This window comes from Pyricularia pennisetigena, chromosome 3 (assembly GCF_004337985.1).
Source record: "Pyricularia pennisetigena strain Br36 chromosome 3, whole genome shotgun sequence".
Taxonomy (NCBI): domain Eukaryota; kingdom Fungi; phylum Ascomycota; class Sordariomycetes; order Magnaporthales; family Pyriculariaceae; genus Pyricularia; species Pyricularia pennisetigena.
This window is the reverse complement of record NC_043742.1, coordinates 6,467,183-6,484,448: the sequence shown is the minus strand read 5'-3', so window position 1 is coordinate 6,484,448 and position 17,266 is coordinate 6,467,183. Positions and strand designations below refer to the sequence as shown.

Below are 17,266 nucleotides of genomic sequence, written 5' to 3'. Positions count from 1 at the left end.
TTGGAAAGCCGGCTTCAAACACTCATCTTGTCAGACGCCGGCGCGGGCACCAAGTCCCGCTTCTTGACGAGCCGCAGACCCCCGACACCCATGAAAAGCCCACCCGTGACAAGCACCAAGCCAAGAGTGACCAAAGCGCCGATTGCACCGGCAACGGCCTTGGTGATGGTACCGTCGCTCCCGCCCGAAGCAGCGCCAACCGCGCCGGCAGCGCAACCAGAAGACGCGGGTCCGCACACCTCGCACCAGCGCGCCGTGTCCATAACGGCGATCCTTTCCATGTTGCTCCGGAAGGCCGACCACGGCATCAGGGACTCGCCGGGCCCGAACAGCGGGTAAGCCTGCGGCGGGGACCGGGCGGACGCGGAGCCGTTGGCGAAGCGAAAGCGCACGCTCACGTCGTCCGGGCTGACGGCTGCACCGCCGGCGGCGGCCGGGACGGACGCGTTCGTGACCAGCTCAAACGACATGCTGCTGGCGTAGTCGACGATGCCGGTGAAGTCGGCGCCCAGCTCGTGCAGGCCGGCCAGGCCGAAGAAGGACGAGAAGGTGGCGTAGGCACCGAACTGCACCTCGACGCGCGGCGAGGACGCGGGCCGCTGCAGCGTCGCGTTGAGGGACCGCAGCGCCTGGCCCGCGAGCGTCGCGCCTGCGATGGCCCGCGCGGGCTCCGAGGCGTTGAAGGCCAGGTTCCACTCGAGCTGGCTCGCGCGCGTGTAGAGCTGGTGGAGGACCGCGTCCGTCATCAGGTTGCGGCCTTGGTAGGATGCGTTGTGGATCTGAGCGACGTTGATGAGGTCGTAGACTGGTGTTTTTTTTTTTGGGTTTTTGTCAGCCTCGGTTTTAGTTTCTGCAGTTTACAGCGCGCAAGTGGCGAGTGGGCAGAGAATCAGAAAAGAGGAGAGGAGAAAAAGAGGCTTACTGGCATAGCCATTCTTGAAGTTGGCTGCATCGGACTTGAAGGTGCGGTTTATAGCAGGCATCAGGCTCTGGTAAAAGTCACGGGTGCTCTCGAGCGTGTCGAGGTAGTCACGGCTGGCAAAGTACGAGTTGGAGCTGGCGACGGCCTTTGCGCAGCCGCTGCCGGACTGAAGCCAAGCGTCATTCTCAGCACCGCTGGGCGTGGCGGCTGTGGTGAGGGAGTTGACGGGGATGTACTGGTAGCCGCCGAGCGTCGACTGCACCGTTCTGCCGTCGGCCAGGGTCTGGATGTCAGCCGTGGTGGGCGGGTAGAGCCCCTGGAGGAAGGCCTGGCCGCTGTTCTGCAGCACGACGTCGATGGGGCTGACGACGTTGAGCTGCGAGTTGACGGCGACGTCTGACGAGATGCCGGCGATGCGGCTGGTGGCGTTGCTGGCGACATAAAGCGACCGGTAGTACTCTCCCGAGCTGTGCATCTGGTCGGCGCCAAGGGCCGTCAGCTTGGTTGGCGGAGTAGACTTTGCTGTGCGGTCTCCATGGCGGTGGAAGACAAAGATGCCCAGCACGGTCTCGGCTGCGGCCAGGGTGGGAAGCAGCAGCCCCAGGATGGCAGACAGCTGAGCCTTGGTCTTGAGCTGCATTGTTCCAAGTTAGTCGACGCTGACCGTGACGAGCAAGGCTTATTTGTCAACGTCAAAAATATCTGCCCCAAAAAAGTCAATGCAGATGTGGCAAAGAAGTGCTCGAGATGGAGTGAGTACAACTCGGAAGGGAATAACAGGAGGGCTTGGCGACGGCTTTAATAGTGGTTTGCATTGGATTACCTAGACCTCTATGAGTATTCGCTCGTTCTATACCCCTCCGAGTTAGTCTAGATGCCTGGGCTGCCCGTAACCCTGGAAAAGCTATGCATCTATCCTGTTTTACGACTGCATTTGTTAGGGACTCCGCAAATAGAGAGGATATTCGGATCCGCAGCAGCCAGTGAATGACAGCGATACCGGCCGTGGATTCCGGAAAAGACAAATTTGAACAAAAAAGCAGACAGATAGAAATGGATCATCCCCATTGTGAGTCGACAGCCGCCTTGATAAGCGCGATCTTAGAGGCAGACCCCACTGGTATCTTAACCGAATGCCCAATCGTAGGGTTGTCTCGGCCCCAACCGTCCATCTGTAATGGGTCTGTTTGTTCCTCGCAGCTGTTCGTGTCATAATATCCGGTAGAACATAGTCCAAAGTGCCGGGGGTAAAAGGCCGCGGAATATCCCTCGACAACTGACAAAAAATAAAAAATAAAAAAAACCCCACAAAAGCCCGAGCCAAATCCGGTAAGCACCGTAATAGATGCGTTATTTAATCATAATATCGTCGTATATTGAAAGTTGATTCTGATCAAGCCCAGCCCCATGCTGAGCTGGGCCAAAGTCAAGGGTAATTCCGTCTCTAGGCCATAAAACTTTTTAATGAATTAAAGGTTAAAGGGACAATAAATCAAAGCTTCGATTTCCTTCCAGACTTGATATGTTTGGAAAACTCTCCCTTGAGGATAAAGTCGGGGTACTTCATGCCCGGGTCCAGGCCGACGCCCGCGTTGGTACCCCTCCAAGCAGCACCGTCGACCACCAGGCAGTGGCCGTTGACGTAATTGCCCGCCTCGCTGAAGAGGAAGATGGTCGCGTCGCCAATGTCGCGCTTGGTTCCCCAGCGGCCAGTTGGGACCGCAGCCCCGCCCAGCTTCGGGTCCTTGTTAACTTCACCGCTGGACAGGCGCTCCATGCCCTCGGTTCCCTCGATACCACCGGGTGAGATGACGTTGCTCGTGATGCCCAGCGGGCCGTATTCGAGCGCCACCGATGCCATGAGGCTGTCGACACCCGCCTTTGCCGCCGAGACGTGCGCCTGGAGCGGCACGCCCGTGTAGTGAAAGGTCGCCGAGACGTAGATGATGCGCCCTCCCGTCTGCCCCGTCGGGCTGGGGTTCGGGTTCCGCGACGCCGAGGCCACGAGGTGCGGCACCGTCGCCTTGATAGTGTTGAAGGTGCCTATGGTGTCAATGTCGATGACTGACTTGAACCCGTTGGGCGTCAGGGCCGAGATGGGCGCCACAAAGTTACCCGCCGCTCCGGCAATGACAAAGTCGATGGCGCCCAGCTCGCTGACGCAGCGATCTGCCGCCTTCTTGAGGTCCTCAAACTGCAATTGTGTCAGTTTAAAAAATAAAAATAAAACATTGAAGAGAGAGAGAGAGAGAGAGAGAGAGAGAGAGAGAGAGAGAGAGAGAGAGAGAGAGAAACAACAAACCTTTCTGACGTCGACTGCTCCAATGCCAATGACCCTGGCCCCTGGTCGAACCTGAGCGATTTCCCTAGCAACCCTCTCAGTCTTCTCGACGTTGCGGCCGATAATGCAGGCATTGGCTCCGAGGTGAACGATGGCTTTTGTTTGCGCACTGCAGATATCGCCAGCACCACCCGTCACAAAAATTACTCGGTCCTCTATTCATTTTGGTTAGACCGGATATGTGTTGTGTACATGTTACTTGCCCATCTAGTATCGTGGCGTGGAGAAAGTAAGAATTGAGGCCTACTAAAAATGCCCTCTTTCCAGACGGCGCTCATATATTCTGTTGCCATGGTTGTATCTGGTGCGCGATGGACCGCCTCACAGTGCAAAGTTATGATTTTCGTATGTTGGATGGTAACGGCCTGATTTAGTCCAGAGTCGGTCGATCAGTGAACAGTGAAAAGCCAGAACGATGACAAATGGGAGGGAAACGGATTGGTTAAGGAAGGGAGAACTAGCACATGGCAGCTAATTTAAAATAACATTGATAATATCGTACCTGAAGAGCGAGCTAGCTTCTGATCAGGTTACTTTATTCCTTCCTTCCTTCCTTTTGTTTTTTCACAAGACAGACGAATCCGAGCACACCCATGTCATCCATAAATTCAAAGTCACAACGACAAGAATGCCCGGCTCCCCGGTTAACAAGGCGGATGGCCCGAGATGGTTCAAGCGAATTGCTGTCTAAAACGGGTGTGGTACCTCGGCAATTGTGGGTCAGGTGCGTGGCCGTTAAACCCAATGGAAATTGGGGGATTTCTGAATTTCTTTTCAAGATCTGGTTGCCTCGCGAACAAGGCCACCACTCAAAGACCCAAAAGTACTGCAGGCGGATTGGCAACCGTGGTACCCCTCTCTGCCAGTTTTGGGCACTTCAGATGTGCTGGTAAAATCCAGGCAAGTTTGAGTGGGGCTACCTCAGCAACCACTGAATCAATCGAATTTGTTTGTTGCGTGCATCACCAACAAAGTCGCGTTGGTCCAACCTGCCGTGCCGCCATCGCTGTTTGTCAGCCGCATAATTATCGCTTCTAGCTCTCAATGCTCAAAAGTTTCAACAGCAAGACAGCCGTTTTTTTTTTGGGTCGCGGGAGGAAGTTATTTTGCTTGTAACAGCTGTCAAATAGTCCGAATCAATCATCGCGTTTTACGACGTGACCAGCACCACGCAACAAGGACTGTCGTGACGTGTAATTAACTGCTTGGGGTCAACCTCCCCCCCTTACCTTTACAGGCCAGCTATCTGGTCTAGACTGGCGACAGGAGTCGTGAAATTCTCCAAAGCGCCGAGTGGATGCCTCTAGCCCCCTGAGCATTAAATGGACGACCACGATGTGCCCGAGACGTCGACAGCATCCAAGCCAAAAAGGCCTCTGTTCAAAAAGCGCAAGGTAAAGTCTGGTACAAAATCAGCACCGGATGCCACGGGCACGACGGGGCAGAGCGATGGGGTCTCAACCACAATCAATCTGGACGAGGACGACGACGGCTTGGACCTATTCAAGCGCTCCAAGGACTTTTTCCCCGTGTTCGTCAAGGACCGAGAGGAGGAACTGGCAGCAGAAACACAAAAATCAGAAGAATCGAGTGATCGAAAACGCCGAAAAATCTCGCCATCGGCAGACGGCACATCTCCAAAGTCGGATCTTTATGATGTATCGGAGGATGAAAAGGAGCGCATTCGCATGAGGTGAGGACCTAGCTCACACTCTTGGGACTTGTCACGCAAGATGGAGTAGTATTTTTTTTTGGAGCTGGGTTGACCAACGTATAACCGTACAGGCGAGATGAGAAACCGCTCACCCCACCACCGACAAAAGACAAGTCACTGTTAACCTCTTCTGGGCGGCGATCCGCCCAATGCGACTTGGGCAAGGGCAAAGCAACCGCCTCCCCCACCAGCGCAACGCCATCGAGGCGTGCATCCGTGAGACCAGCTCCGAGCAGCTCCATCGTAATATCCGACTCGGACGACGATTATGTCCCCAGGCCCACCGCTAGCAGGAAGCCGCCAGCAGGGACCAAAGATCCAGCAGCGTCGCCGACTCGGACGGAGCAGCAGGCAACCACTACAACACCGATAGAGATAGATGACCATCTCGAAGAAGTCGCGCCAGCTACCGACGGCCCGGATGACGAAGACAACGAGTTTGCCCACTTTGTCGTCGCCGCGCGGGAGCGTCGGGAAAACCAAAAGGCCGCCCGTGCAGCCGCCGAATCTGCCAGGGGCACAAAGCCAATCGAGGAACGGACCATCCAAGTCTTTGTGACGTCGAGGCTTCCTCCGCCCAAAATGCACCCCGTCGTCATCAATACGGTGATGCGCAAGCCCATCAAAATACTGCGGGACACGGTCGTGGCGTTCTCGGCCTCCAGAGGCCGGCCGCTGACCGACGAGGAGGAAAAGGGGGCGTTCCTGGTGTGGAAAGACAGACGGCTGTATGGCTCCTCCACGCTTATGTCGCTCGGCGTCATGCCGGATGCACACGGCGACTTTTCAAAAACGGGCCCAGGACATGCCAACGACGGCGTGACCGTCAACGGCCAGCTCCACTTTGAGCTGTTCACCGAGGAGATCTATGCCGAGTGGATGCAGCAGCTAGAAAGGCAACGGCAAAAAGACCTCTACCAGACGATATCAGACGAGGGTGAACCCGGCCAGAATCCTGCCGCCGATGGACAGGACGAGACCCAGGCGCAAGATGTCAAGAGTTCTGAAAAGATACGCATCTTTCTGAAAGCCAAAAACTTAGATCAGGTCAAGGCTTCAGCGAAGGCTGATACTGAGATTAGTGAGCTCGTCGCCGCCTTTCGCAACGTACGCAAGATTCCGGCGGACAAGGAGGTCGTCATCATGTTTGACGGCGACAAGCTCGCCGAGAACGACACTGTTGGGGATGCGGGGATTGAAGACAGGGACGTTGTCGATGTGCTCGTCAAATGATGAGACGAATCATGCATCTGGTGCTGTGATTAGCCAACCATCTTTACCATGTATTTGGTGCCCGGAAAAAAATGTTTTTTTTATTTATTTTTTATTTTTTTACGAAATGATACCCAGATATGATAATCATAAATACCTGCGCCTTATGCATTTTGGTCTCAAGTCGGGACTGAAGGAAGAACTCGAATTACTTTGATGCGTTGATTCTCCGTGGATAAATAGATTACGCCCAAACCCGCAAAAAAAAAAACTACATCATTACCGAAACCGAAACGCCATATACTCCGTCATTCCATGCATATCAGACATGCCGTTACAAAGCTCAGAACCTCTCCTTTTGCCGGGCGCTGATGGTCCTGAGGTTGCCATAAACTTTGCTAGGGGGCTTGCCAAGAATCAGGTCCACAATGCTCTCCTGAGCCATCCTGACGTTCCTGAAGCTACCCAGAATGTGGATCTGTCATTGCCGTCGAGTTAGCCCCTATAAGATCAAATATTCAAGTGACGCAGGGGCTTCAGGAAGAAAGAAGAAGGGAAAAAAAGAAGGTTGAACGTACCTTGCTGTCTGCTAGCACGATACGTGTGCGAGACGCATTCTCAATAGCAAACTTTGTCTTGCCATCCTTGCCAGCAATACGACCAACACCACGAGCAAGATGGTCACCCGTCAAGGATTTGACGTCCTTAACTAATTTTTGGGAGTTTTGATTAGCGCACTGTCATAAAATTTGTAACCAAGAATCCGCAACTTACTTTCAAAGGTTTGAATATACAACTCCGGTACCCTGATCAGGGCAATGGCATCCTGGACTTCGAATCCCAGAGTGTACGCCTTGACAAAGTCCTCTGTTGGCAGAATGTTAGACTCGGTCAGTCCCGCTTGCGTGCGCGTTCGCAAAGACACAAGTTGGGTTGTACATACCGCCTTTCTGTAGAGATCCAGCCTCGGTTGTGTGCTCTGACGTCCTCAGCTCGACAGCCTTTGTCCTCGTGTTTACGCGCCTAATAGTCGTAAAAAAAGACCCTCCGAATCAGCGGTTGCGATTTCAAAGCAGATGCCAAGCCTTCGCAGCAGCGAAAACCCCTCTGGCGGCAGTTGACTTACACCTGCAGCTTCAAGTGTTCAACCAGCGCCTCGTATATTTGCGTCCAGTCTTTCTTGAGCGGCGTCATCCGGTGCGGCGGAATCGGCACCTTCCTGGTCTCTTTCATGACCGACGGCCCGACGTCCTTTGCCGCGGCAAACCTTGGCCTTGACTCCTCATCGACCGCCATTTCTGTGTTCTCCTCGGTCGGGGCGGCGATGTCGCCGGCAGCCGGCAGCGTCTGATCCGTCGTATCCAGCATAAAGTCCTCGGTCTGGTTTGCCTCAACTGTCATGCTGCTGCTGCCATCGGCAACAGGGGTGACGGCTGCGCCATCTTGGATAGCCGCTGTGGGCTTGACCGCTGTCGGGGCGGGCATCGTATGCGGTGAACTTTTGGTCGTATGTAGCTTCGAATGTGTTGCGCAAGACAAACCAACTGTCGCTGATATTCGCAGAGTCCAAACCAACGTTCAAGATTTGTGTTCTCCGTATTTTCGAAGTATGCAGCCAAACTATTTGCTCTTGTGCCAGCGCGCGACAGTTTGCGCCCCTCTCCAGAATTTTGTATTTTCTCGCCCAAACTTTTCCCCCCCACCAATCCCGAGAATTCTTTATCGATAAGCCTCTATTTTTTGCAAACCCCTGTCCAATCTGGGTCCGCCGGGGAAATAAGCCAAGCAGGGTGCCCCAGACACTTGAGCGCGTCATAACTTTGCAAGTTAGACGAGCTCTTCATGCGCTGTGGAACAGTTCATTGCGATTTTTGCCAACCACTTTTGTTCAAGTAATATAACCACAACAAACAAAGGATTTCCAGACAATTCGAAAGCTTACCGTTGAAATTTCAAGCCTGGTCTGATTGTGATCACAGGCATTTGGAAGTTTTCAACGCCTACATAGGTTCCTTCAAGTAAGGAAGGTTGTACGCCAGTCGAGTTCAGAACAAGCCGAAAAAAACCCAACGTCAAAGCTTCATTCAACATGACGATCCGCGACGACCATGCCTAGCACATCCAACCCCCAGCTTGGCCGCCAGCTGTGGGCGGCCATCAGGGATTCTGTTGACATTTCCTCACTTTGGGTTCGGTTTCCAGGCAGGACACAGGCTGCGAGATGCCGCATTCACCCCCGACCAGAAGAAGCGCTTAGGTCGCTGCAACAATCGCCATTTCCCTCCGCCAAACGATCCTTTCACACCTCGAACACGGCACGGCAACGGACGACGTCTACGATTTACACGAAGCATTCGCAAGCACATATCAAACGCAACTGCACATCGGGAAGCCTGCTGCTTCTGGGCCTGGAAACCCCAACAAACCCTTCGACTCAAACGACCGTCGCGACATGCGCTGGAGCAGCTGCTGATTCGGTGCTGCTGGTGTCTGACGGCAGCTCCAAGGTGAGCATTAGTGCACTGGCACGCCACGCATGGCGCCGTAGCATACATACTGGCCGGGGAGGTCAGCCAACTCCCCGTCGTGATCAGCCAAAGACTGGCAATGACGAAGTGAAATCATCGACCGGAAAGGATGGCGTTTCTGCGACAAGTTCAGAAGATAGTCCCAGCTCCGTCAAATCGTCAGACCAAGCAAACCCAAGGCCAGACCTCAAATCAGAAGTAAATCCAACGCCACATGAGGAGACTCTGACGGAATCCGTGTCAAAGTATTTGCATATGCCCAAGATGCCTCACAGGCCCACCAAGGAAGAACTCCTAGCCGCGGCCAATGGCTTCTTCCAGCGTCTCAAGGTTCGCTTCAAATGGCTATCCATTAGGAGTATGCGACCGTACAACGCCGACGAGTGGGGAGCTTTTGTATCTTGGTTCATGTTGGGTCACCTTGTTTGGATTCTGGTGGGAACAACGACATTTTTCTCGCTAATTATCTTGTTTGTGAACACAGTCTTTGCACAAGGTATGTTCTCGGCTGTTATTTACTATGTGGGATTGCTTATCCGGCCGACATGGTCCAAGTCAACACTGAAGCTGATTAACTCTTCAAGAAACCCTGGCCAAATGGATCGGTGACTACCTCACACAATCCGCTGGTGTGACAGTGGTATTTGAGTCTGCCATTGTGCCCAAATGGAAGGACGGCGTAATCACTTTCCGAAACGTCTTCGTTTCACGCCGACCGGGACAGAGCAAGTCCTCTGTCAAGAAAGGCTCCTCGACAAGTGCTGCCGCTGTGGCCGCAGCTAGGCAAACTCAGCCTTCAGAGGAGGATGACGGCAATTATACGCAATTCGATGTGACTATCAACACTGTAAACGTCACTTTGTCGTTCTACAAGTGGTGGAACGGCACGGGTCTCCTGAAGGACGTAGAGGTCAAAGGCGTAAGGGGAGTCATGGATCGGACATCGGTCCGCTGGTCAGACGGGCCGCATGATCCCTTTTCATATCGACACGTTCACCAGCCTGGAGACTTTGAGATTGAGCATTTTAAGCTTGAAGATCTGCTACTCACCGTGCACCAGCCTGGCGGGTTCCGCCCTTTCCCAGTCAGCATATACTCATGCGAGCTGCCTCAGCTTAGGAAACAATGGCTGTTTTACGACTTTCTCAACGCCAATCATTGCTCAGGCTCCTTCGATGGGTCGCTATTCACAATCCATCCTCGTCAAATACATGGAGTACCCGCTGGTGAGGTTGGCGCATCTGCAGATCATCTCGGCGAGGCTGGTGCCTGGAAGAAATTCAGCAGAATACGTATAGATGGATTGAAGATTGATCACCTCAACAGGGGCGTTGAGGGCCCCTTTGGGTGGATATATGAGGGTAACGTGGATATGGTGGCGGATCTCATGTTCCCAGCAGACGAAGATGACTCCCTGGGCAAGGTCATGTCGGACTTTTACGACAAAATGGAGGATGCAGTTACAAAGAACAGGTATCTTCGGATACTGGACAAGAACCACAGGGGAGAGCTGGGCGAACGATTAAGCGAACGATTTTCAAGGCCTGCTACAGTACCTACGCCGATAACTGAGGAATCCAGGGGCCATGTTTCCGACTACACGACGGCCGATGCCGACTTTGGCCCCTCATCGCCCTCATCACGAACCGATGAACCTCCGACGCCTGAAGTCGCTGAAGAGGAGGAACCGCCGCGCTACCTGGTGATGGATCTTCGCATCCATCTCAACGACGTCCGTGCGGCCGTCCCACTCTTTACGCACGATATATCATACATCTCGCAGCCCCTGGTCCGACCTATCGTGGCGTACATCAACGCCAAGCGCACCTACATCCCGGTCACGTGCCGCATAGTTAAGCGCACCTCAGACTTCAACGGGTCCTGGACCATCTATGACAGCGGCTTGATGGATGACATGAGCGCCGAGGTGTACGACGCATTTGCCAGGAACGTTGAGGACCAGCACTCGAGGGTCAGGAGGCTAAAGAAAGTTGGGTTCTGGACGCTGAGCATGGTTGTCCATGCGCTCCTCGCTGGCGTCGCAGGCGATTTAATATAAAAAGGGTACGACCGGGTACAGGCCGGGTTCTGTGCTGTGTGGGGTTAAAACAGAACCAACACAACCCCCTTCTCAGTGACTTTGTCTTCCCTTGTGGAAGCTTTTTTTGTTCATGTATAACAACACACATATATATATACCTGGATTGTCATATGTTTCGGTAGGCTGGGTAACAAAGGGCATGGACAGCGCGTGTAGAATTATTTCACTTCAGAAATCTTTTTTTTTTTTTTGCAGCTCTTGGTCCGTGGTGTACAACGGAACCATGAACATGGTTTTCTGAATGTTATTTGTTCTTGGAGTGCTAGCCGTGAAAACACACGCACATGTCATGAATCCAGGTGTGCCTCTTCACGCCTCAAGGTCTTTTAATCAGTTCATCTCTATTAATCTCAGCGGGCAACTCGCCCAATGCCCGCTAAATGCCTAACAAACAAAACCAGACCAACAAAAAAAAAAAAAAAAGAATTGCAATCTTGAAATCCCCTGGCCAATTTCGACACAAAAAGGTACGATGATGAAAAGCTTCTACGCATGCAGAACCCCTTCTCGTTTCTCTTTTTCACCTTGGCGCAGTTGCAAACCAAAGCAAAAACCCAGGGACGTTTTTTTTTCATCAACGAGGCTTGTAGTCTTTGGCAAAAACACCATTTCGCCCTTGAAGCCAATCCAAATCGTCCGTTGCGATTATCCACACGCCCCCATATGCACATTGACAAAGACTCTCCTTTTTCCCCCTTCCCCAAAAACGAGTCGTCGACGCCATCTTGCATCGCGCGTTAATGGAAAGAAGAACAAGAATGTAAATCCCCCCCTTGCAGCGAGGACTCGGTTTTTTCTTTTCCTCCCCTAGAGTTACCTTCTGGAATCTTGACCCCGCTTCAGTGGCGCGTGGGTAGGACAAATCCCGCGACTGATGATAAGTCTGCTTTGGGTTTTGTAGGCCGGCTCGAGTGCCGATCTGTTCTTGGCTTCCCCGATACGTAGTCTTTTCCGCGGGGTTTATTGGCAGCAACGAAGCGAGGGGGGGGAATATCGTATGTTGGAAGGCCGTAGGGCGCCTTTCACATGAAGTCGTCGCTGTTCAAGTTTTGAGTCAGCATTCTTTTCGCTTGTTTCCATCAAAGAACCATGTAATTCTTAGCCAAAGAAAATGTGACTTACTCTCCAAAAGTGTCCTCATACGAGTTAGTATCAGTCACGCCAGCTCTGTTAGCCACCAGCGAGGTCTTTGTCTTGGCGGCCTTGGTCTTCTTGGTGCCGGAGGCGGCCTTCTCCTGCTTCATCTTTTCGTTGCTGAGGGCCGTGAGCTTGCTCGCGATCTTCTTGATGTTCTCCGAGGGCATCTCGGCGCACAGCTGCCTGACAAACTCCTCCATGAAGTTGTTGTAGTGCGGCTTCCTGCCCGAGTTGGCCGTGATGAGCGGGATCAGGGCCTGGCGCATATCCTCAAACTGCGTCTTGGTCTTGGGGTTGAAGATGGGCATGTCGGACAGCTCGACCGTCTTGGACGGGTCCGAGGGGTCGATGCTGACGCTCGTGCTGGCGGCCTTGACCTTGCGGCCCGCCGGCACGCCAATGTCGCCAAACAGGTCCTCGGCGTGGGCGAGGTCGGCCTCCTTCTCGGTGCGGCGGAGGCGCTCGCGGCGCTGCGCCTCGGTCTCTTCGTCGCTCTCGTCCGACTCTTGGGCCTCCTTGCGCCGCTGCTTGTGCTCGTTGATGCGGGCGGCCTTGGACTTCTTCTTGGCGGCCGCCTCGGCCTCTGCCTTGGCCTTGGCCTCTGCGGCCTTCTTTGCCTTTTCGCGCTCTACCTCCGAGTCTTCGGCGGCGTCCCACGAGTCGAGGACCTGAGGATGGATGTGGGGTCAGTATTGGGAGGGATGGTTCTGTTTTTCGTCTGCGGGTAAATCAGGCGCAGAGCACCATGACGGCGACGTCACATACATCGCTGTCGTTGGCCTCCTCATCATCGAACTTGCGGCGCGGGGCCGTGACGGGAACCGCGGGAGAGGACTCGTCGGAGCTGCCAGAGGAGGACTCCTCCTCTTCTGATGCAACGGATGAGACCTAGTTAGCAGTGCTCAGTTGCGCAAAATGGAATAAAGGCGTCACGAGGAGGGGAATGAGACAGCAAGTCAACTACGTATTGGCAATGAACTTACCCCACTTCTTGGTAGGCATTTCGATGATATTGATTTGCGAAATGTGTTTAAAGGTTGATCGCTAATCGAAGTAAAGACTCGACGAGTTATTGCGCCGGCAATAAAAAAGTGAGATGAGGATTGTAAAGACAGGAGGGGCTTGACGAGATGGTGAGAAATGAAAAATACCGCGTAAACAAGCAAACAAAAGAAAACAGGACACGAATGCAGGCCCAAAGGCTGTCACAAACCTAAAGTCAAGTCTTTTGTGCGTCAACTGCCCTGGCCCCAGCACTTGCTAATCCATTCCGGCAGCGCATCATTTTTTTTTTTTTCTTTTTTTTTTTTTTTTTTCTACTCGTTTCTTCCACGCCCGTCACAGAAATTTACCCCTCCATGAACAAATCACACGCCAAAATAGAAATTGCAGGGGGGTGATCCCGCAGCCTAGGCGGGCCACATGCTATGTCCCATCGATGCCCAAATATGCGTCATAGCACCGTTGACTTGCACTGAAGCGAGCCTCCCGATCTATTCCGTTCTTGTAAGTGGTGGATCCATTCTTGACTTCTTTGTCAAATGTCACCAAAATGACGGACCACAAAACCCTCTCAACCAATCGTAATAGACATTCCGTTTTCTGACATGCTGCAGACAGGCAATCTTGATGCCTCTCCATCTCTAGATTTACTTGATTTGTTCAAAATGTCAGCGTCAAAATGTCAGCTTGCTGCAAGCATGAGTGACAGACATCGTTGCCGTGCTTTGCAGAGCCAATACCTAACATCAGCAAGAACAAGGTAGCCGCACACTCGCTGTGCAAGCCCGACTATCGTTTGCGTATCCGCAAACAAAGCACTTTCAGGAACGGATTCACTATAAGCACCTTGACAAGGACCAAGTCTGAGCATGCAATATTGAGGATTTCAATTTAAGCCAGTTCCAACGAATGAACCGTGGCCAACCAAAAATAGTACCATTAATGCAAACTTACCTCTACCTGCATGATGCGATACCCTAAGTACACCTAGGTAGGCAGCCATTGTTCAAAGGGGTCCCAGGCCTCCATTCACGGAAGCGCTAACAACTATAGCCGTCGTTGAGCTCATATCGGAGTGAAACTCGGAAATATCCGAATAAAAAGCCTGCCTAACAACCAGACCCTGAACTTCAGGCCATGTAAGGGTTAAAAACACGAGGAAGAAGTCGTCGGTTTGTATCTGTGCCTCCCATTCCCCGACGTAAATCCCAAAAGTCACCGGAGCTTGAACAGGCCCACTTGATCGTACCGGGGCTGAACGTACTATATCCGTCGAGCAAGTTTCGGGACAACTAGGCAGAGACTTTTCCAGCTGAAAAGGTTTGTGCTCTCCTTGTCGCAGGACAGCGATATCATCTTGCTAATTTGGGGTTGCGTATAATTTACATAGGCGCTGGCAAAACAATACAACATGGCGATGTGGTGGATACTACCAGCATCAGCCAAGCTTCCTTTCTTCGCTTCGCATCTTGATTTACTTGAATGCCCATCTTGGTAACCGACTGTCGGGCAACTTGCAAATATTAAAAATACCCTCAACAGGTCCAAGTGGCGCCATTCGGGGTTTGTTTTGTAATTACTTCAGCCAACTGAGTCACCCATTGAGGCAGGGGCTAATTACAATTACTATGCGCTTCGGCGAACTCAGCCCTACAAGTGGAAAATACGGAGCAATTAATCCATTCACCAACAGGGTCGCACGAAAATCATGCGGGAAGGGCAGGGCGGCTCTGCTCAGGCCTAAGATTGACCATCTAGGCCTAGGCGAGAGTTTTCTCTTGTTGCGCTGGGCATGTAAAGGACTGCTGTGCCACCTTATAAATCTGACCCGACAAATCCCGAGCCCAATCGCCGTCCATCGCCTAGCTTCCTACAACCCCCATCGATTGTGTTCAGCTGACCTCACCTCATTACTCCTGCAAGCCCAGAATCAGGACCGCAAGACTGGGTATGGCCTTGGCCTTCGGGCATTGCGCCAACGTTTGGTCCCTTGTCTCCTCGGCGTTGCTAACATGTATACTCAGAATCTGATGCCGTTGCATTTTCGTTTGGGCAATGGCCAACCTCGTAATTAGACCCGGTATCTATTCGTGAGGAAGGGCTGGGCATATGACCGTTCGACGCTCTTGTTCCACGGCGCATTCCACTGCATGATGCTTACACCCCAATATGGGATCGACCAATCGATATAAATGCAATCAAGACCCCATAGCTGACGGATGACTGCTTGCTTATCCTGAGGTACATGCACTATATATCAAGCTAACCCACCTGCCTACTTACTACTTGCCTACCTACCTTAGTTATCTCACCCTGCTACTCAGCTTATCAAAAGAACATTTGATATACCGTCTTGATGCTTGTTCATCAGGTCAACACTAAGCTTTGCTCAGCAAAGCAGTTCACACACCTTGCCAAAGTGGTGACGCCGGCCCTGTCCCACCAGGCCTGTTGTTCTGTATACTCGGCAAACTTGCCTCGCCTGGCCGCTTCGCCTCGCCTTTTCTCGACCACGAGCTCCGCGCAGCTCCGGGACTTTTTCCCAGTCAAGGAGACAGAACATATCCGCCAGACACCACCCACATGGCCGCACCACGGCCTGACGGAGAAGGAGATGGTGGATGTCGTCCCCGGCCACCGAAAACCTAGGACTCTCGGCGACAAGTTTGCCTGGGGTTTGGTTCGGATATCTCGGTAAGAGCGGCACTTGTAGTTGTCGATATTAGCAGCAATGCTATAAAAAGAGAAAACTGACAGTTAGTCTCCTCTGAACAGCTGGGGCATGGACAAAGTCTCAGGCCTCTCGTCGGAGCAGCAGCAAATCAACAAGGGCAGCCCGACAACGTCAATCGTGGCAGCCAAGCCCCTGACCGAAGCACAATGGCTCAGCCGCTTCATCTTCCTCGAGTCCATCGCGGCCGTTCCGGGCATGGTGGCCGGCATGCTGCGACACCTCCACTCGCTCCGGCGCCTGAAGCGCGACAATGGCTGGATCGAGACGCTGCTCGAGGAGGCGTATAACGAGCGCATGCACCTCCTGACCTTCCTCAAGATGTGCGAGCCGGGCTGGCTCATGAAGATACTCATCATCGGCGCGCAGGGCGTCTACTTCAACGCCATGTTCATCGCGTACCTCGTCAGCCCCAAGATTTGTCACCGTTTCGTCGGGTATCTCGAAGAGGAGGCCGTGCATACATACACCAGGAGCATAGAAGAACTGGAGAGAGGGTGCCTGCCCAAGTGGTCCGATCCAAAGTTCCAGGTTCCAGAAATTGCTGTGTCGTACTGGCGCATGCCCGAGGGCCACAGGACGATGCGAGACCTGTTGTTGTATATCCGAGCCGATGAGGTGAGTTTACCACTGCCGTTTATTTGAGCTCCAACGTATCCATCAAGCATGGATCGGTATGCTGATTTCTATCATTTATTCTAGGCGAACCATCGTGGTGTCCATCACACCCTCAGCAATCTAAACCAAGTTGAGGACCCCAACCCGTTCGTCAGCGACTATAAAGGGAACAAGCCGCGGCCTATTGCGGCCTCACGCCCAGAAGGGTTTGAGCGGGAGGAGGTTATTGGCAGAGAAGTTATCGAAAAGGATGTTGTGGAGAAGGAGGTTATTGGAAAGGAGGTTTCCGTTTGAGGAGTCTGCCACTACGCAAGAAAAGGACCGACACAAGAAAATAAGAAGGAAAGAAGAAGAAAAAAAAAAGTCGTTGTTTTGGACCAACAGATGACAACCAGTGTGTCGTCTGTCTGTGTTTAGTTGTATACCCAACTATAGCTCTCCCACATTCTGTAACATGAATCTTTCATTTACTTGCCCCTGTTCACGGAGGACTTGCTGATGGTGGTTTTTGTCAGGTAACGTCAACTGCACAAGTTGTAATTGTCACTGGGATATCGAAAGCCACGTGGGGAATAATCCCGGTCATCTTTGCTTGGAACGCAACACTTCGACGGACTACTGGTCAAGCTGAGGTTAGTTACGTTGTGTGTTGAAGTGAGCTTGCCGCACTCCCCCACAATCAGGGTTCAACTGCGCAACAAGGAAAGGATGCGAGTTTAGTTATAAAGGATGCAAATCGATCCAGACAAACGACGAATAAGGAGCATTAAGGTTCACCGCAGCCCTATGACTGCCGACCTCTACCAATCTGCAGGTTCTTGGTCGTCGGGCTACAGTGCATGGATGGCTTCGCACCCCCATCGGTTTGCGATCCGCGTCTGCGGCGGCATTGTAGCACGGCCCGCGAGTAGCACAGCCTCGAAGCACAGCCTGCGGTTCGATCTACTCTAGCCTGCCTGC

At 52.7% G+C, this 17,266-nt stretch overlaps 7 protein-coding genes across 7 annotated transcripts; 3 read left to right on the top strand and 4 right to left on the bottom strand.

Annotated features, from left to right (window-relative positions):
* Window positions 1-14: 14 nt before the first annotated feature.
* PpBr36_03510 (uncharacterized protein) lies at window positions 15-1,562 on the bottom strand (the record flags this gene model as incomplete). Its single annotated transcript, XM_029890682.1, has 2 exons — window positions 15-805; window positions 923-1,562. The coding sequence occupies 2 exons, from the start codon at window positions 1,560-1,562 to the stop codon at window positions 15-17; spliced, it is 1,431 nt and encodes a 476-aa protein (XP_029753667.1).
* An 852-nt stretch (window positions 1,563-2,414) lies between these two features.
* On the bottom strand, window positions 2,415-3,556 carry PpBr36_03509 (uncharacterized protein; the record flags this gene model as incomplete). The annotated part of the gene is made up of 3 exons (XM_029890681.1): window positions 2,415-3,116; window positions 3,225-3,418; window positions 3,511-3,556. 3 exons carry the CDS (start codon window positions 3,554-3,556, stop codon window positions 2,415-2,417), a joined length of 942 nt encoding a protein of 313 aa, XP_029752845.1.
* A 1,029-nt stretch (window positions 3,557-4,585) lies between these two features.
* PpBr36_03508 (uncharacterized protein) lies at window positions 4,586-6,210 on the top strand (the record flags this gene model as incomplete). Its single annotated transcript, XM_029890680.1, has 2 exons — window positions 4,586-4,956; window positions 5,049-6,210. 2 exons carry the CDS (start codon window positions 4,586-4,588, stop codon window positions 6,208-6,210), a joined length of 1,533 nt encoding a protein of 510 aa, XP_029752844.1.
* Window positions 6,211-6,532: 322 nt separating this feature from the next.
* On the bottom strand, window positions 6,533-7,674 carry PpBr36_03507 (uncharacterized protein; the record flags this gene model as incomplete). Its single annotated transcript, XM_029890679.1, has 5 exons — window positions 6,533-6,667; window positions 6,768-6,898; window positions 6,964-7,056; window positions 7,133-7,212; window positions 7,316-7,674. The coding sequence occupies 5 exons, from the start codon at window positions 7,672-7,674 to the stop codon at window positions 6,533-6,535; spliced, it is 798 nt and encodes a 265-aa protein (XP_029753492.1).
* Window positions 7,675-8,297: 623 nt separating this feature from the next.
* On the top strand, window positions 8,298-10,776 carry PpBr36_03506 (uncharacterized protein; the record flags this gene model as incomplete). Its single annotated transcript, XM_029890678.1, has 2 exons — window positions 8,298-9,213; window positions 9,302-10,776. The coding sequence occupies 2 exons, from the start codon at window positions 8,298-8,300 to the stop codon at window positions 10,774-10,776; spliced, it is 2,391 nt and encodes a 796-aa protein (XP_029753491.1).
* Window positions 10,777-11,840: 1,064 nt separating this feature from the next.
* On the bottom strand, window positions 11,841-12,957 carry PpBr36_03505 (uncharacterized protein; the record flags this gene model as incomplete). Its single annotated transcript, XM_029890677.1, has 4 exons — window positions 11,841-11,856; window positions 11,941-12,623; window positions 12,721-12,824; window positions 12,939-12,957. The coding sequence occupies 4 exons, from the start codon at window positions 12,955-12,957 to the stop codon at window positions 11,841-11,843; spliced, it is 822 nt and encodes a 273-aa protein (XP_029752849.1).
* A 2,356-nt stretch (window positions 12,958-15,313) lies between these two features.
* PpBr36_03504 (uncharacterized protein) lies at window positions 15,314-16,600 on the top strand (the record flags this gene model as incomplete). Its single annotated transcript, XM_029890676.1, has 3 exons — window positions 15,314-15,651; window positions 15,733-16,306; window positions 16,391-16,600. 3 exons carry the CDS (start codon window positions 15,314-15,316, stop codon window positions 16,598-16,600), a joined length of 1,122 nt encoding a protein of 373 aa, XP_029752848.1.
* Window positions 16,601-17,266: the final 666 nt, after the last annotated feature.